Genomic DNA, 19,082 nt, shown 5'->3' on the forward strand with positions numbered 1-19,082 from the left:
TTTTTCTGGAGGGAAGAATTCTGAGATGGTTTAACTATATATGCCTCTTACTTAATTATTTAACTATCAATCTTACCTGTACATTTGTTTGTATATAAGACAGTGCATCTAAATTGGCTAGCCATGTATGGAATTTGAAAAGCAGCTTCACAGCACATGCAATTAAGTGGAGAATAGTGAAGAAATTCAAGCCATATGTTAATGGATCTCAGAAATGCAACTTATGTATAGCAGAAAGATCTCATATTATTCTTAGATCCAGCAATTTCAACACACTGCTTAATTTAAGATCTGAAATTTTTAGCAAGTGTAAACACATGGACAGGTTTTTTGTTTTTTTAATCAAATTGAAGGGCACCACCCACTCTGGATTGAGCTGCTGTCATGCAAACATTGACAAAATTATTAACCATCTTACAAACAATAACTCTGAGCACCTTTTCAAACTCCACCCGTCTAACACCCGTGGACATATTTACAAAGTCAGAAAACAGCACAGCTCCCATGACTTTAGGAAACATTTTTTCACGCTAAGAGTTGCTGAAGCATGGAACAAGCTACCGGCATCAGTTGTTAGTTGTCGGAGCACTGCATCCTTCAAAACTTCCATGCTTTCTGAGATTCGCCAACACTACACCTGATTTTCTCCCCTCCATACACACACAAGCATGTATCTGACTCATACATTGTTCGCTTTCCAGACATTTGTACATTACTGCATATACTTTATACGCACTTTCTGACAAGTTGTGGTGCACCTGAGCACTGTATACAATAATTTCATTATATTATATTATATTATATTATATTATATTATATTTTCCGTTATCTTGTTCTAAACTAATTCTGCAATCAGAGAGGATGAGGATCTTAGTTTTCTTGATTTCATTTCTTGTTTCTCGTTCCGTTTTCTGCACCAACCTTCTTCACATTTCTCCCATGTCTATTTTTATTTTCTTATTGCCTAGACATCCTTGTTTTTAAAATATATATATATAATGCACAGACAGAGCCTGAAAGATTGCTTTAAGGTACATGGCATATTTTATGAATATGCCTGCTCAAGTATCATAAAAGCATGAAACTATTAGTAGCTCTTTCGGTTGTGTATTTAAATTGATATATATGTATGTACATATGTATGTATAGATGTGTCAAATCTAATTTTGTTTACCAAAATTTCTACCTCTCACTCTTTCTCTCTCTCTCTCTCTCTCTTTCTCTCTCTCTCTCTCTCTCTCTCTCTCTCTCTCTCTCTCTCTATATATATATATATATATATATATATATATATATATATATATATATATATATATATATATATATATATATATATGTAGGTCCCGGTTGAGTCGGGGTTAACCACAGTAAATAAGGTACTCAATACATAGCAGAGTAAATTAATTTATTTTATAGAAGGAGCTTCTACAGAACTAGAACTGTTTCATTCAAATGAAATCATCAGGAAGCTTGCTGTCAAAATAAGTCTTGGCATTTATACATTTGTATGCATTTGTACAAATGTATAAATGCCAAGACTTATTTTGACAGCAAGCTTCCTGATGATTTCATTTGAATGAAACAGTTCTAGTTCTGTAGAAGCTCCTTCTATAAAATAAATATATATATATATATATATATATATATATATATATCTGTCAGTGTATCTATTCATTTGGCAATATAGTTGTCTATATATCTGCTAAAATATGTATGTATGTTTGTATGCTATGTGTCTCTTCATCCATCCATGCACCTACACTGACATCCAACTATACACCACCATCCACCTACCCACCTATTTATTTACTCACTTAACACAATTCATCCATCCATTCAACTTACCCACCCTTCTACCCATCTACCCATTCAGTCATCTACCCCATTCATTCACTCATCCGTTTATTTAGTCAGTTCAAGATCCCACCCGTTATCATCTTTATCTTCAAAAGGTTGCCGTATGTGTGGTATTTCATTACAGCCAAACCACCAATATGCTGTATCCCTCGGTCCATTCAGTACATATCGTCTCCTCTGTGCTGGCAAGTCAGCTCTGTAATACTCATTGCCAGTGAAGAAATAGGTATTCCTGTTGATCCATTGTACTGCAGCCTGGAAGTCTGGCAGCTGGTTGAACAGTTTAATTCGCTTCTTCTCATACTTCCGTTGACGAGATTTCTTGCCTTTCAACAACCAGATTCGATTGTCTAAGATCGGAGAAAATGAAGAGAACGTTAATTATAAATCATTGTTGGAATAACTTATTATTGATTTAAAATTTTAGCACAAGGCCATCGATTTTAGGGGAGGGGATAGGCCAATTACATTGACCCCAGCGCTTGACTGATATTTATTTTATCAACCCCAAAAGGATGAAGGACAAATTCAACCCCAGAGGAATTTGAACTCAGAATGTAAAGACAGACAAAATACTGCCAAGCATTTTGCCCGGTGTGCTAATGACTCAGCCAGCTTACCGCCTTAGCAATAACTTAATAGTATTGTCTTTATTATAAATAGTTTGAAAGGCAGTGGAGCTAGCAGAAATATTAGTGTACCAGACAAAATGCCAAGTAGTATTTCTTCTAACACCCTAGATACTGAGTTCAAATCCTGCCACAGTCAACTTTGCCTTTCAGTCCCCTGAAAAGGAAAGATTTGGCTGCTATTTCATGCATGCTCAAGATAAAATAAGTATCATCTGAGTACAGGAGGTTGATGCAACTTACTTCCCCACACCTCAAAATTGTTGGTCTTGAGCCAAAATTTTAAATAATTATTAATGATTTCAGAAATATACCATGTGTTTCTTGAAATAAAGAATTAAGTACATCTGGGAGAAAATATATAAAAATAGTTGTGGTTAACATATCATAATAATACTAAAACTTTAGAGATGTTTGTGTGTAACCAAAATATCTCAGAAATAGTATATTTTATCTTAATTTTTTTAATATTTATTTTCATACTTACCTTCAGCATTGCAGTACAAATTTTTGTGATATTTGGATCTCTATTTATTAATGCAAACAATTAAACACAGTTTTCGTTTGTTAATCTTGACAAAACATGGCTTCCATGATGTCAACACACATACACACATACAGAATATACACACATATAATGAATGTCATGGCATGTCAATGAACACAAACACACATCTGCTATCTGTGACATATACACACACATGCAAAAATTACTCACCAATTAACAGGTAGATTTTCCGGCCTAATTTAAAGGCTGATTCAATTTTGGTACCAGTTACATCCCATTCTTTGGCCCAGGGTTTTGGATAGAAGTGTTCCAGTTGGAAACCGTCCTCTGTGTGTCTGTAGCGCCAAACTAGGTTGCCCTTAAAAGGAAAGCGATAAAAAAAAAAGTAAAAAAAGCTTATATAACAACTCAATATGCATTTTTTATAGAGCTCAGTAGTTAAAAAGTTTGCTTTGTAATCATGGACAATCTGAGTTCAATTCTGCAGGAAGTTGTGACTAGTACCGGTGACATGTAAAAGGCATTCATGCCAGTGACACATGAAAAGCACCCAATACACTCCATAGAGCAGCTGTAGAAACCAAGCCAAAACAGGCTGGAGCCTGATGCGGCTCTGTGGCTTATCATCTCCAGTCAAACCATCTAACTCATGCTAGCTTGGAAAACAGACAATGATGATGATGATAATGATGATGATGATGACAATGATGAGTTGAACACTTTCAATAGGTGTCTTTGACCATGGTTTTAAGTTGACCCAAAACTTGTAAGATTAAGTAGACAGAGACTATTTAGGAAACTGCCAAATAGTCTGCATAGGGGGCATACTGATGTTAATTTATTACTTGATGTAACACCATCACCTGACCCTTGGATGAATTTAGCAGAGTTTGCTCCTTTGTAAGCATTTTGAACAGGTGTCCAGTGTAATGATGTCACAATCTTCCTTCTTTCTCCTCCAAGTTTTGATAGTCATAAAAAAACAGTATAAATGGGTGTAGGATAACGTCAGCAACTGGGTGCGTTGACCAGAAGCTGGGGCAACCAGAAGGGGTAGCCGTGAGACGTGCGCAGGCAGCGGGGATTCGGCCTTTCGAATCAGGGTCATCGAGGTGTGAGGACGTGGGAAGACGTCGCTAGGTTGGGTGCAGCAGCTGCTATCATTAGTGTTCGGGTTGGGGCTGTGTCGAAGGATCCGTTACCACCGAAGGGTCTCCATCACTAGGAAGAGAAGGTAAGTGCCTTTATATTTGTATCGCGCACACACTACAATGGGGACTGCCCTTTCTTCACTTACTAAACCCTAAATAAAGAAGATGTCACTAAATTTAGGAAAAAATTTAGTATAATGCACTGCATTCCACCCTGATTTTATTCAACATCTTTCCCTCTCAGATTCACACACTTATTGCAGTGGTCCTTCAGTTTTTCTAAGCCCTGTAAAAAACTCAAAAGGTTGGACATCCAGCCAGGCCTTTCTCAATACCCATAAAGCAAGGAAATTTTCAGCACCTTCTTGTGTGTGTGTGTGTGTGTGTGTGTGTGTGTGATGTTATTGTTATGGGACCAGAAAATTCATAAGTTAAACGAATACTTCCTAACCTGTTGGATAGGATGGATCAGCCTGGTCTGTTTTAGCTGGTCTTGTGAAAACTGCCATATATGTGTGTGTGTGTGTGTGTGTGTGTACATTCAATATAGCCCACCATTCAAACATACCTGCCGGAAAGTTCCTGGCTTTGGATAAAAGAAAATACAAGAGGATCGGTTAATTATGATTTTAGTCAACATATTGAGCTCTCATATTCACACATATTGCAGTGGACCTTCAGTTTTTCTAAGCCCTGTAAAAGAGCTCAAGGTTGGGCCTCCAATCAGGCGTTTCACGATACCCTTAAAGCCAGGAACTTTTCAGTGTCCCCTCACATGTGTTGCTCTGTACTTACAACAGAACACATTGTGTGTCAGTCCATTTTAACGTGTCCTTTGAATTGCTGTTAGTTGTTTGACCAATGACCAAAATGCCGTAAGGAATCTGGATCACTTTTGGCTAGACATCAACAAAAAAAAAAAACAATAGTAAAAAAATAAACAAACAAAAGAAAACAATAAATAGGCCAACTCACTTTTATTAGGTATGTGCTACCAAGGGCTGCTTTCTTTCGATTTTTACTGAAGGTCACTGCAGCATCTACAGACAAAGGACCCCTGGGGAAGACTTCTTGAATTTTCTTTGGAAATGTGTAATCAACATTGATCTGGTTGAACCTGAACACCAGTTCATCTGAAATAAAACATTGATCACTACTTAACTTGCTAACACCTTGATTTCTTTTATTTTATTCTTTACCATCTCCACTTTCAGAAAGTAGATATCTACTCAACTTTTCTAACACCACATTTCAGTCATTATATTTCTCTGACCAATTCCACTGTACAACACCATGGGCAACTGCCTTCTAACAAAGACCTAAGTTGACCAATAACTTGCAAGTGAATTTACAGAAGTCATCATCATCACCATCATCATCATCATCATCATCATCGTTTAGCGTCCGCTTTCCATGCTAGTAGGGGTTGGACGATTCAACTGAGGACTGGCGAACCAGATGGCTGCACCAGGCTCCAATCTTGATCTGGCAGAGTTTCTACGGCTGGATGCCCTTCCTAACACCAACCACTCCAAGAGTGTAGTGGGTGCCTTTACGTGCCACCGGCACGAGGGCCAGTCAGGTGGTACTGGCAACAGCCACGCTCAAAATGGTGCTTTTTATGTGCCACCTGCACAGGAGCCAGTCCAGTGGCACTGGCAACGACCTCACTCAAATGTTTTTTTCAGGTGCCACCTACACAAATGCTAGTAGCTCGAATGGTGTTTTTAATGTACCATTGGCATGGAAGCCAGCTTGTTGCTCTGGCAATGATCTCACTTGTATGGTACTCTTAATGCTCTACTATCATGGATGCCAGTCATCGAATTTGATGACAGAAACTGAGCAGAAGCTCATCTAGTACATATAGTGGACTCTCCTGCTGACTCCAGTACTTGAAGATCTAACAGTTAAAATTGTAGCTGTTAGAAGGCAGTGAGATGGCTGAATTGTTAGCATACCAGACAAAATGCTTAGTGGCATTTCAACCATCTTTACATTCTGAGTTCAAATTCCACCAAAGTCAACTTTGCCTTTCATTCTTTCAAGGTTGATAAAATAAGTACCAGTTGAGCACTGGGGTTGGTGTAATTGACTTACACCCTACCCCAAAAGCAACCTACACATTCACCTTGTTAATCTCTGCTGTGGTTACCACCAGAATCTATAGACATACAGAAGTAGATTGGACAGTGGTGGAGATTGTTACACCATGATCTCCGATCTATCGGCCTTTAACTAATCCCATAGTCTTTACTTAATGACCTCTTTCTTTGACCTATTCACTTTTTGACTGCTGTAGAACCTCATTCTATGACCTCTTCTCTTTATGAACTCTTGCTATGATAATACTCTATGACCTCCCTCTCTCACATAACCCCTGACCTTATCTTATAACCTTTACATTATGACAACCATTCTTAAAAACAACAATAAAAAATTAAAGCATAATAATATTCTGAATCATGAGTATGATTTGAACTGATCACTCTAACGTTACGCTCAGCCACAAAACCACTAATCCATCTTTTGAAAAAGAAAAAGAAATTTTTTTTTAAAATCCAACCTCTAAATCCATAGGTCAGGTGATCTGTTGCAACAGTGATAGCATCCAATCTGCCATCACAGTACTTTGGCCTAACTGTAGTTTGAGCTGATGTCAGTAAGGCCGAGGGTGAGGTCGTTGATGGCCCCAGTCTGGAGAAGCGGTACCAATATGGATAGGTTTGTCGTTCTGTCTGTGTGTCTTGGCTGTGTGTCCACCAGAATCTGTCCCCAGCTGACATCGATGGGCTGGTCAAGTGGGAGCTGCTGACTGTTGTAGAACTTGAACCCTGTGACCCTGAATGGTCATCTTCAAAGTTCTCATCCTTGTTGGTTGACATATTACTAGAAACTGCAGTTTGGATGCCCTCAGAGGGACCTGTTGATTGAAAATATAACATACTAGCAGTATCGCCCGGCGTTGCTCAGGTTTGTAAGGGAAATAACTATAAAGCATTTTTAGAGAGTTATAGCCAAAAAATAGCAAAAAAATGGGAAAAAAATGATGGTAAATTTTTTTTGAGAGTTAAAAAAGGTGGAGTTGCGTCCCCTAGACGGTCTGTGGTTTGGGTTCTGATTCTCGACCCCATGTCGAATTTATCGATTTTTTTCAGAACTGGGGGAACTTTTCAAAACTTTAGCTGCGTTAGTTTTGAATTATGACATTGGGCTATGTGTGTGTCAAGTTTCATCAGAATCGGTTGAAAGCCGTGGTCAGAGTGAGGGTACGAGAAAACAGACACACAGAAAACGCACAGACAAACTGCCGTTTATATAGAGAGAGATTTAAAATTACGAATTAGCTTTGAAGCATTTATTGCAAATGTTATAAAAATTTTAACACAAATTAGAACAAAAAATGCAGCAGGTCTTCTAATGGGATAAAACCCTGTATCTATTGTTTATCAAATATAATTATTGCCACAAGAGAGTGTTTTTCACTCCTTCTTCTCAAATGAAGTTTTATGGAAACATTTCTGATAAAAATTTATCTCCATGAAACAAATCATCAGCTATTTAACACCAACAACACAGGATGTTACAACTCATGTCCAACATAGCAAAGAGTTTATTGCAAATATTATTAAGATTTTAAAAACACCAAATTGAGACAGAAAAAAGCAACAGTTCTTCTAATGGGACTTAATTCTTTAGCATTTAAACCAGCCATAGATCCGGCCAAAATATTCCACCTGTTTTATGTTCAAACTGGCCTGTTCTGGCATCTTATATCAACCCTACAATATCATTCTAAAAGTTAACAGCTACCTCATCAAAATCTCTAAGCTATGAGATAAGGCATGATTAATTCAAAAGAATATGAATAAATTAGCATTAATTTTGATAGAATAATGAGAATGCTAAAGGATTAAACTCTGTATCTATTGTTTATCAGATTATTGTTACCAATTAATACACTACAGAGTGTTTTCCACTCCTTCTCAAATTAAGTCTTAACCCTTTTCGATACCAACCTGGCTGAAACTGGCTCTGGCTCTGAGTACAAATGCCTTGTTTTCATAAGTTTTGAATTAAAATCTTCCACCAAACCTTAGACACAATTTATGTTCCTAGCACTAGCTGAATGATAACCAAGTAATTTTACTAAATTCTTTGTTATATTTAAAGTAATTGAAAGAAACACAGAGCATCTCAAAATAAATTCAGTAACGAAAGGGTTAAGGGAAATGTTTCTCATAAAATGTTATAATCATGAAACAAGTCATCAGTTATTTAACACCAACAAGATAGGCTGTTATGTCCAACATAGCAGAGGCTGTTGAATAAGAGGTAGGGGATACAGAGAGAATACCAAACGAGTTCCCTATGGATACCGTATTTATTACAAGCCACGAGTTGTAATAAATACGGTATCCATAGGGAATGAGTTTGGTATTTTATTTATTACACACAAATAAACGACCATATTTTATTAACCCAATAACTAAATTCTTCACGTTTAGTTGTAACTTATGAATGACAAAAGTAGTGCCGTCACTGTGACCTCGGGTCATCACCATGAATTGACCAATCAGAAGCAGCGCTATCACCGTGACCTCAGGTCATCACCATGGATTGACCAATCAGAAGCAGCGCTCGCAGTATCTGACATATGTTAGATACCAAAAATATCTCAAAGTGTTCTCACTCACATGTGTGTAATAAAGATGCTATACTTACTGTAGAGTGACTGTAGTGCTTGAATGTCATCAGCATGCACTGAAGTGCCATTGCATTCCATGATGTATGGCCACATTTGTGCTGAAATGCTCTCAGAGTGGAATAATCCTAATGAGTGACCAATTTGGTGGATCGCTTGACACAGTAGACTGATCTGACCTTTTATAAAAAAAAACAACAACAGGTTAATTAATCAATGTAACAATTAACAATATTTTTAGTTGGACCTTTTGTTGTTTGGTGAATTGAGACAATTACAACATGAAAAAGTCATGACATCTATTTAAAAGACAGACATATGGCGGTGCCCCAGCAAATGGCGGTGCCCCAGCATGGCCACAGCTCGTGAGCTAAAACTATATAAAATAAATAAATAAAATAAATTTTATAAACCACTTTCACTTTCATTTTGTAATCTTCTTTCATCTTTTACTTGAGACCATGGAGGGCCACCACTTTGAAGAACTTTTAGTCGAATGCAATGACCCCTAGTACTTATTTTTCAAAACCTGATACTTATTCTGTCAGTCACTTTTGCCAAACTGCTAAGTCACGGGGATGTAAACACATGGACACTGGTTGTCAAGTGGTGGCAGGAGGACAAACACAGACACAAAAATTCACAAACATCGATACATATATATATATATATATAACAATATATATGTATATGTAGATATATATACACACACACACATATATGATGGCTTCTTTCAATTTCCATCTACCAAATCCCCTAACAAGGATTTGGTCAGCCCAAGGTTGTAGTAGAAGACAGTTGCCCAGTTCTGGCACTGTTAATCTATATTTCATTAGCAGAGAGGTGAGTCGCTGCTATCTCTAGCAGTCAAACATCCTCATTGATTAGACCAAGGAAAGTCAAAATTATGTGATCTGGTAGTCTCAGCACTGGACTTGGTGGATCCAGATCACCCCGCAAGCAACATAAACAAGAGTGTGTTTTGCATCAAAAAGTCAATATGAGAACCTCTCTCATGGCATCTACCACAGTATAGTTTGTTCTAACAGAACATCTGCATTTAAGGGGTATAAATATTACCTCTCATTATATTAAATGTTTATAGCAACTAGCCATGCTATGAGCACCAGAAGCAAAAGAATTGTCTGATTTTCAAAGAGAGTGTATCCTCACTACTACCAACCATTTCACTGTTATTCTGTTGCTCCCTTATATACTTCTTTCACTCCCACCCCACTGTATTCCCTCTTTCCTTCCCTTCTTCCCCTTTGCACTCTTCTGAATTCTCTGCACATGCACCCTGTCCAATCCTTTATCCATTTATATTCACCTCCTTGTACCTCGAGGGTACACCTCGACACCGCATCACTATCTCTCTTTCTCTCTCTTTTGTCAAACTGCCTAGTTACAAGGATGTAAACACACCAACACCGGTCGTCAAGCAGCGGTGGGGAACAAACACAGACACAGTCACACACAAACACACACACACAGACATATATACACGATGGGCTTCTTTCAGTTTCCATTCTTGAACTCCACTCACAAGGCTTTGGTTGGGCCAAGGCTATAGTAGAAGATATTTGCCCAAGGGGTCACACATTGGAGCTGAACCTGTAACACCTGCCTATACAATAATGGTTTTTAACTTTGGCACCATGAGGAAGGGATGAAATTTACCGAATCTACCCAAATACCTGATTTTTGGTCAGCTTTGTTACTCAGCACCCAATTTTCTTCAGCATCAAAATGAATATCTCCATCAAAGTCATCGTTGTTGCTGTTTGGGAAGAAAGCATGAGCTGTGATTCCATCTGGCCCATCGAATGGCATCCCGTCACCATGGTTACCAGACAGGAACCGGATGTTGATGTCTACAATATCCCTTGGCTTCCACGTAAACTGTAGAAATGTTATGTTGCTCCAAACCTGAAAAAGTAAAGTAAGAAAAGAGTTAAAAATATATAATTCCTCTGGCTGTGTGGTAAGTAGCTTGCTAACCAACCACATGGTTCCAGGTTCAATCCCACTGCGTGGCACCTTGGGCAAGTGTCTTCTACTATAGCCTCGGGCCGACCAAAGCCTTGTGAGTGGATTTGGTAGACGGAAACTGAAAGAAGCCCGTTGTATATATATATATATGCGTGTGTGTGTTTGCGTGTTTGTCCCCCTAGCATTGCTTGACAACTGATGCTGGTGTGTTTATGTCCCCGTTACTTAGCGGTTCGGCAAAAGAGACCGATAGAATAAGTACTGGGCTTACAAAAGAATAAGTCCCGGGGTCGAGTTGCTCGATTAAAGGCGGTGCTCCAAATGACTGAAACAAGTAAAAGAGTAATTCCTCCACAGACACGTATACACACACACAGACACAGACACACACACACACTGCTAAGTTACAGGGACGTAAACACACCAGCATCGGTTGTCAAGCAATGTTAGGGGGACAAACACAGACACACAAACATACACATACATATATATAAGAAGGGATTCTTTCAGTTTCCATCTACCAAATTCACTCATAAGCCTTTGTTCAGCCCTAGGCTATAGTAGAAGACATTTGCTAAAGATGCCACGCAGTGGGACTGAACCTGGAACCATGTGGTTGGTAAGCAAGCTACTTACCACACAGCCACTCCTTAAAACAAACCTTACTCAGGGACCTTTTGAGTGGGATGGACTATTCGACCTGAAGATAATTCTAACTGAACTCCACCTGCAAGGTCAAGTGCTGTTTATCTGGATATGAGATCACCATGTTGCGCACCTATGGTTGTGATGCATGTGCCTGGTGTACCCTTATCAGATGGGTAGTCATGATGGGTATACTGGGCTTCGTATATTCTACCCCAGTGTCACTTTGATGGCATGCACTGCTCTCTCACTCGATAATAATAATAATAATAATAATTTGTTTCTTTACTACCCACAAGGGGCTAAACACAGAGGGGACTAACAAGGACAGACAAACGGATTAAGTCGATTATATCGACCCCAGTGCGTAACTGGTACTTAATTTATCGACCCCGAAAGGATGAAAGGCAAAGTCTACCTCGGCGGAATTTGAACTCAGAATGTAACGGCAGACGAAATACGGCTACGCATTTCGCCTGGCGTGCTAACGTTTCTGCCAGCTCGCCGCCCTTCATCCGATACCCTCAGACCCCACCGGTCTTACGCTTTTCCAATTAATAATTAATAATAATAATAATAATAATAATAATAATAATAATAATAATAATAATAATAATAATAATAATAATGGTTTCTTACCTTGAATGCAGCGTTTATGGTAGCATCCACATCATGGTGGGACAGGTTTTGGGGATAGTCACTGACCTTGTATGTAATTTCACGATGCTTCCACTTTGACCCTATAAAGATTGAACAGACAAATATACAAATATATACACAAACTTATGTGCCACTGGCACAAAGTGTCAGTTATGTGGCTGTGGCATCAGTGTGTGTGTGTGTGTGTGTTGGTGTATATAAGGGACAGTCATCCAAGCTGTGTTCTGTGAAGCACATCTGCATATTCAGAGTGATCCAATGTATGTATGTAGATGTTCTGTTTTGAATGAGATATACACAACATTTGAAATTTCTGGTGATTTCTATTTGCAGTGAAATTACACATTCTCAATACTAAGACTTCATTGAGTAATGTAGTTATAGATGTACAATGTTCTCAAGATTTTTGCTCACTGCTTTGATGGTGAATGGTAATGTTCTGGTTACTCTCTCTCTCTCTCTCTCTCTTTTACCCTTTTACTTGTTTCACAGTCATTTGACTGCAGCCATGCTGGAGCACCGCCTTTAGTCGAGCAAATCGACCCCGGGACTTATTCTTTTGTAAGCCCAGTACTTATTCTATCGGTCTCTTTTTTACCGAACCGCTAAGTTACAGGGGACGTAAACACACCAGCATCGGTTGTCAAGTGATGTTGGGGGGACAAACGCAGACACAAACAAATACACACACACATACATATATATACATATATACGGCAGGCTTCTTTCAGTTTCCGTCTACCAAATCCACTCACAAGGCTTTGGTTGGCCCGAGGCTATAGTAGAAGACACTTGCCCAAGGTGCCATGCAGTGGGACTGAACCCGGAGCCGTGTGGTTGGTAAGCAAGCTACTTACCACACAGCCACTCCTGCACCTATATGGCATTTTTTAATATATTTTATTAACTGCTCAGGTATTCATATGGATGTGTTCTTTATTCTGGTGTGTAGATAGTGGAAAGTATCGCCATTATAAAACTTCCCAAATTTGTCTCACACCATGTGGTATATCATATAAGCCTGTAAACACATTTCCAATTTATTGGTGATGCTGTGATTATGATTTTGTGGCAGTGATATGGTGTCGTGAAATCTATTGCTCTCTCTCTTTTACTCTTTTACTTGTTTCAGTCATTTGTCTGTGGCCATGCTGGAGCACCGCCTTTAATCGAGCAACTCGACCCCGGGACTTATTCTTTTGTAAGCCCACTACTTATTCTATCGGTCTCTTTTGCCGAACTGCTAAGTATCGGGGACATAAACACACCAGCATCGGTTGTCAAGCAATGCTAGGGGACAAACACAGACACACAAACACACACATGCATATATATATATATATATATACATATATACGACGGGCTTCTTTTCAGTTTCCGTCTACCAAATCCACTCACAAGGCTTTGGTCGGCCCGAGGCTATAGTAGAAGACACTTGCCCAAGTTGCTACGCAGTGGGACTGAACCCGGAACCATGTGGTTGGTAGACAAGCTACTTACCACTTCCCAGAAGATCTTCTGATGATATGTGTATCTCTGATGAAGAGCAGAAGTAGTGGGTACATTCACTGACCACTTACCTTGTAAAGCAAATCTTCGCTTGCGACGTGGAGAAATAGCTTCTCTCAGGCCTAAACTTGGTGCATAATTCATATCTGGAACACCACATCGTTTTTTCCTCATCATTTTAAATGTATTTTCATCAAAGAAACCTGCATAAAATAGAACAAAATATTATAAACCAAATCTTTCTTAACCATTCTCATACTGACCCACCTGAAACTCCTTGGTTCTATGATAAAAATTCCTTGTTTAAAAGCAATCTAAATTTAAACTTTTCATCAAAATTTCCAAACACCTGATTAATCATGAGAAATCTGTTTAATTAAATTCTTTATTATTTTCAAAATTATGTGAATCAAAGGCAGAGTATTTCAACATAAATGTGCCAACAAAAGGGTTAACTAACAAGTCCTTAAAAAAGGATACATTAGATATAGTCCTAGATACACTATGCCTGAATCACGCCGGGTGAAATGCTTAGCGGTGTTTCATCTGCTATTACGTTCTGAGTTCGAATTCTGCCGAGGTCGACTTTACCTTTCATCTTTTCGGGGTCAGTAAATTAAGTACCAGTTACACACCTTTATGAGGTGTTGGTGTTACTATAAATAGTCATATTTCCTTGTGACCTGAAGATTACCTCATCCAGTTATGTATTTATTGCTGGGTTTGGTCTTAAAGGGAGATAAGGTTCCTGTGGGTTCTTTAGTATTATATTCTAGCTTACCATTCTACTAATTTAAAAGAGTATTCTTATATTTTTTGGTGAGGTTTATTAGTTATATATATATAGGGAGAGTTTACGAAAAAAACAACAAAAGACAAAGACAGGTGGTGTACAAAACAAACAGATGTATTAGTATAACGCTCAGGAATAGAAAAAGTCTTTTACGTTTCGAGCCTACGCTCTTCTACAGAAAGGGACACAGAAAACAAGGAGAGAAAAAAATATGTGTAGTGGCTAACGATCTATCATATATATATTATTTATATTATATATATATTTATGTGTATATATATACATATAGATATGATACATCCATACATATATACATATGCACAAGCATATATAATATATATCCTTAACACATACACACAATATAACTAAGCTCCTAGATAGGGTAGAGAACAAGTGGAAGGCAAAAGGAGGTGGGTGTAAGATGTAGGAAAGGTCACACAGATCAAAGGTTACTTGGTGCATATTTATAAAAGGTCAAAGAGAGAGCAGGAAAACCCAATTGTTGGAAAAAAATTGCTTGAAGATGATAAACAGCAGACCAGCCACATTTCCACCGACCCCCACCAGCATCACCTCCTTTCCTCCTCCTCCTTTTTGCTCCCCATTTTTTTTTTTACATCAGTTAATTTTAAATATATGATATGACAATTGTTGTTGTTATTATAATCATTTTTGCTATTTGTGTTGTTGTGTGTTTAACCCTAGGTCAAGCTTGATCCAGCAAACCATTTCAGCGATGGTTATCCTCTGCTTCAAAGTGAATCTATTTACTATTTACTATTTCACTTGTTTGTGGCCATGCTGGAGCACCGCCTTTAGTCGTGCAAATCGACCCCAGGACTTATTCTATCGGTCGCTTTTGCCGAACCGCTAAGTTATGGTGACGTAAACACACCAGCATCGGTTGTCAAGAGATGTTGGGGAGGACAAACACAGACACACAAACATACACACACACACACACACACACACACATACATATATATACACATATACGACGGGCTTCTTTCAGTTTCCGTCTACCAAATCCACTCACAAGGTTTTGGTTGACCCGAGGCTATAGTAGAAGACAATTGCCCAAGGTGTCACGCAGTGGGACTGAACCCAGAACCATGTGGTTCATAAACAAGCTACTTACCACACAGCCACTCCTACGCCTAATCTAATATCTTTTATTGCTTATCTTTTACTTGTTTCAATCATGTGACATTGGCCATGCTGCAGCACTGCCTTGAGGTAATTTAAGTCAAAACTAACCTATTTGCCAAACCGCTAAGTTATGGGGACATAAATACACCAACACCAGTTGTCAAGCGGTGGTGGGGGACAAACAGACACAAAGACATACACACACACTTATATGTGTGTGTGTGTATGTATATATGTATGTATGTATGTATGTATGTATGTATGTATGTATGTATGTATGTATGTATAGCAAGCTTCTTTCAGTTTCCATTTACCAAATCCACTCATACGGCTTTGGTCGACCCAAAGCTATAGTAGAAGACACTTGCCCAAGGTGGCATGCAGAGGGACAGAACCTGGAACCATGAGGTTGGGAAGCAAGCTTCTTACCACTCAGCCATGCCTGTGCCTGTATGTCCTGCCTTCTTTAAGAGGGTGGTAGTTTAGCTGATATTTCTAGCTGGTTGAGCAACCTTACTGAAACTGCTTTGTTAGCACATTTCATCATCATAACCAATGGCAGCAGCATCACTTTACATCCACTTTTCCATGCTGGCATGGGTTGGAGGGGTTTTTTCTGAGACAAAGTTTTACTGCCAAATGCACTTCGTGAGTTTAATTACTTCTTAAACATATATCTCTCTTTACAAATTTGTTTCAGTCATTTGACTGTGGCCATGCTTGAGCACCACCTTTAGTCGAGCAAATCGATCTCAGAACTTATCTTTGTAAGCATAGTACTTATTCTATCGTTCTCTTTTGCCAAACCACTAAGTTATGGGGACGTAAACACACCAGCATCGGTTGTCAAGCGATGTTGGGGGAACAAACACAGACACACGAACACGCACACATATATATATACATATACATATATGCGACAGGCTTCTTTCAGTTTCCGTCTACCAAATCCACTCCCAAGGCTTTGGTTGGCCCAAGGCTATAGTAGAAGACACTTGCCCAAGGTGCCACACAGTGGAACTGAACCCAGAACCATGTGGTTGATAAACAAGCTACTTACCATGCAGCCACTCCTGCACCTTGGATGTAATAATCAGGGTTGTTGTTGTTTAACTAGTGGTGGTGGTTGGTCGTGATGGTGGCAGTGACAGTAATGTGAAGAGATGTAATAATAATAATAATAATCTTATCTACTATAGGAACAAGGCCTGAAATTTTGATGGAGGGGAATAGTCGATTACACCGACCCCAGTGTTTCGCTGGTACTTAATCTACTGACCTTGAAAAGCTGAAAGCAAAGTCGACCTTGGTGGAATTTGAACTCAGAACGTAATGGCAGACAAAATACCACTAAGCATTTCACTCGGTGAGCTAATGATTCTGCCAGCTCACCACCTTAATAGTAATGATGATGATGATGATGATGATGATGATGATGATGATGATGATGGTGATGATGAGGATGGTGATGATGAGGATGATGACGATGATGATGATGATGATGAGGATGATGATGAGGATGATGATGAGGATGATGAGGAGGAGGAGGATGAGAATTATGATGATGATGATGATGATGATGGTGATGATGATGGTGGTGATGATGATGGTGATGATGATGGTGATCATGATGGTGATCATGATCATGATCCTGATGATGATGATGATGTTGGTCATGATAGTGATGGTGATGATGATGATGACGAGGAGGGGGCAGGGAGAGGAGGGAAAGGAGGATGCCTTTATTATTCACCGAAATAACCAGTGACATCCTCAATTAGCAGGTGGTGGGATTCAGGTTGTGCGTGTGTGTAAGTTTGCATATGGGTGTGTTGGATGAGTAGCGGGGAGAGAAAGAGAGAGAGAGAGAGAGAGGAAGAGGGAGAGAGCATGAGAGGAAGAGAGGGTGAGAGGAAGAGAGAATGAGAGGAAGAGAGAGTGAGAGGAAGAGAGAGAGGGGGGAAGAGAGAGTGTAATGTGGGTGTGGACAGTTTATCTCTTTCCTCCTCATTTCCGGCAGTTATTTACAACAATGTTAGAACAACTGAAATTTTCACAACAACAACGACAAGAACAAAAAGACTAATATCATTCAAATCCATTACCTTCCTATGCACACACCCTCGAAAGATCACAAAATGCACATGCTCCGATTCATAACACAAATTCAGATTACACCACTCGGCCACCAAGCTACTTGCAAAGCCTGTGAAGACACAGGATGGCTTGAATAATAATATAAAAAAAGCCCCACCTCCCACACACACACACACCATTCAATCAACCACTGACATCAGCTTTCAATTCCATTCCAAATGATACTCAATACCTCCTTGAGAAAAAACACAAAATGTCGGTTAGTAAATGATGTGTTTGGAGGCCAAGCTTTTGTTGTATACAAGAACAACACTTTCAGAACAACACTTTCAGAACAACACTTTCAGAACAACACTTTTAGAACAACACTTTCAGAACAACACTTTCAGAACAACACTTTCAGAACAACATTTTCAGAACAACACTTTCAAAACAACACTTTCAGAGCAACACTTTCAGAGCAACACTTTCAGAAGAACACTTTCAGAACAACACTTTCAGAACAACACTTTCAGAACAACACTTTCAGAGCAACACTTTCAGAGCAACACTTTCAGAAAAACACTTTCCGAACAACACTTTCCGAACAACACTTAACACTTTTAGAACAACACTTTCAGAACAACACTTTCAGAATGACACTTTCAGAACAACACTTTTGGAACAACACTTTCAGAACAACACTTATAAGAAACCATAGCAACCAACAACATCAATAATAATGGACAAAAGTCAATAAAGATTCTTAAAATGTAAATAACTAATAAAAAAAAATCAACGACACTCAATAAAAATCGGTAAAAATCAATAAAAAATACAAGTCTAACCTGTAACTGTTATTCCTGCAACTCTTTGGTATCTCTGGAGAGCAGCTTGAAGTTCAATCTTGGCTTCAGTATTGCCAAGGAACCAACCATAACCAGGATGGAGGTAGCCATACCGTATTAGATAATTCTAGAATAAAAGAATAAAAAGGCAAATCAATGAAGGAAATAAACTTTGTGGTTTTATTGTCTTATGTTCCAGGGAACAATTGACCTATTTTAGGGAGATTCTTGACCTCATTCTGGGAAACAATGTGTTGACTTCTATCTGAGGGACTATTGAATTTTTTCTTGGGACTATATCTGCAGCAAAAGGTCTTATCATGTTCAAATATACCCAAGCATGCTAAATATGACTTTATATATATATATATATATATATATATACCGGAGTAAACACATAAATGTGAAACAAGGTGGAAAAAAGAGTACTCAAATACCAGTGGTAGAGAAATATGCTTTATTCAAAGCAGCAGAAAATTCAACAAAAGCCTGTTACTCTGAGTTTCCCGTTGCCGTTCGTCAGACAGTTTTTGCTAGAATGGAACCGATATGTGGATTCT

The 19,082-nt window shown here is 38.7% G+C and overlaps 1 protein-coding gene across 1 annotated transcript; it reads right to left on the minus strand.

The window, feature by feature from the left end:
* Positions 1 to 1,625: 1,625 nt before the first annotated feature.
* LOC115230377 (collagenase 3) lies at positions 1,626 to 18,649 on the minus strand (the record flags this gene model as incomplete). Its single annotated transcript, XM_029800582.2, has 9 exons — positions 1,626 to 2,207; positions 3,205 to 3,352; positions 5,121 to 5,278; positions 6,712 to 7,068; positions 8,871 to 9,029; positions 10,548 to 10,779; positions 12,127 to 12,227; positions 13,728 to 13,859; positions 18,523 to 18,649. Coding segments are annotated over 9 exons (1,719 nt in total), but the record flags the coding sequence as incomplete, so codon positions are not given.
* Positions 18,650 to 19,082: the final 433 nt, after the last annotated feature.

This window comes from Octopus sinensis, unplaced genomic scaffold, assembly GCF_006345805.1.
Source record: "Octopus sinensis unplaced genomic scaffold, ASM634580v1 Contig15453, whole genome shotgun sequence".
NCBI lineage: Eukaryota > Metazoa > Mollusca > Cephalopoda > Octopoda > Octopodidae > Octopus > Octopus sinensis.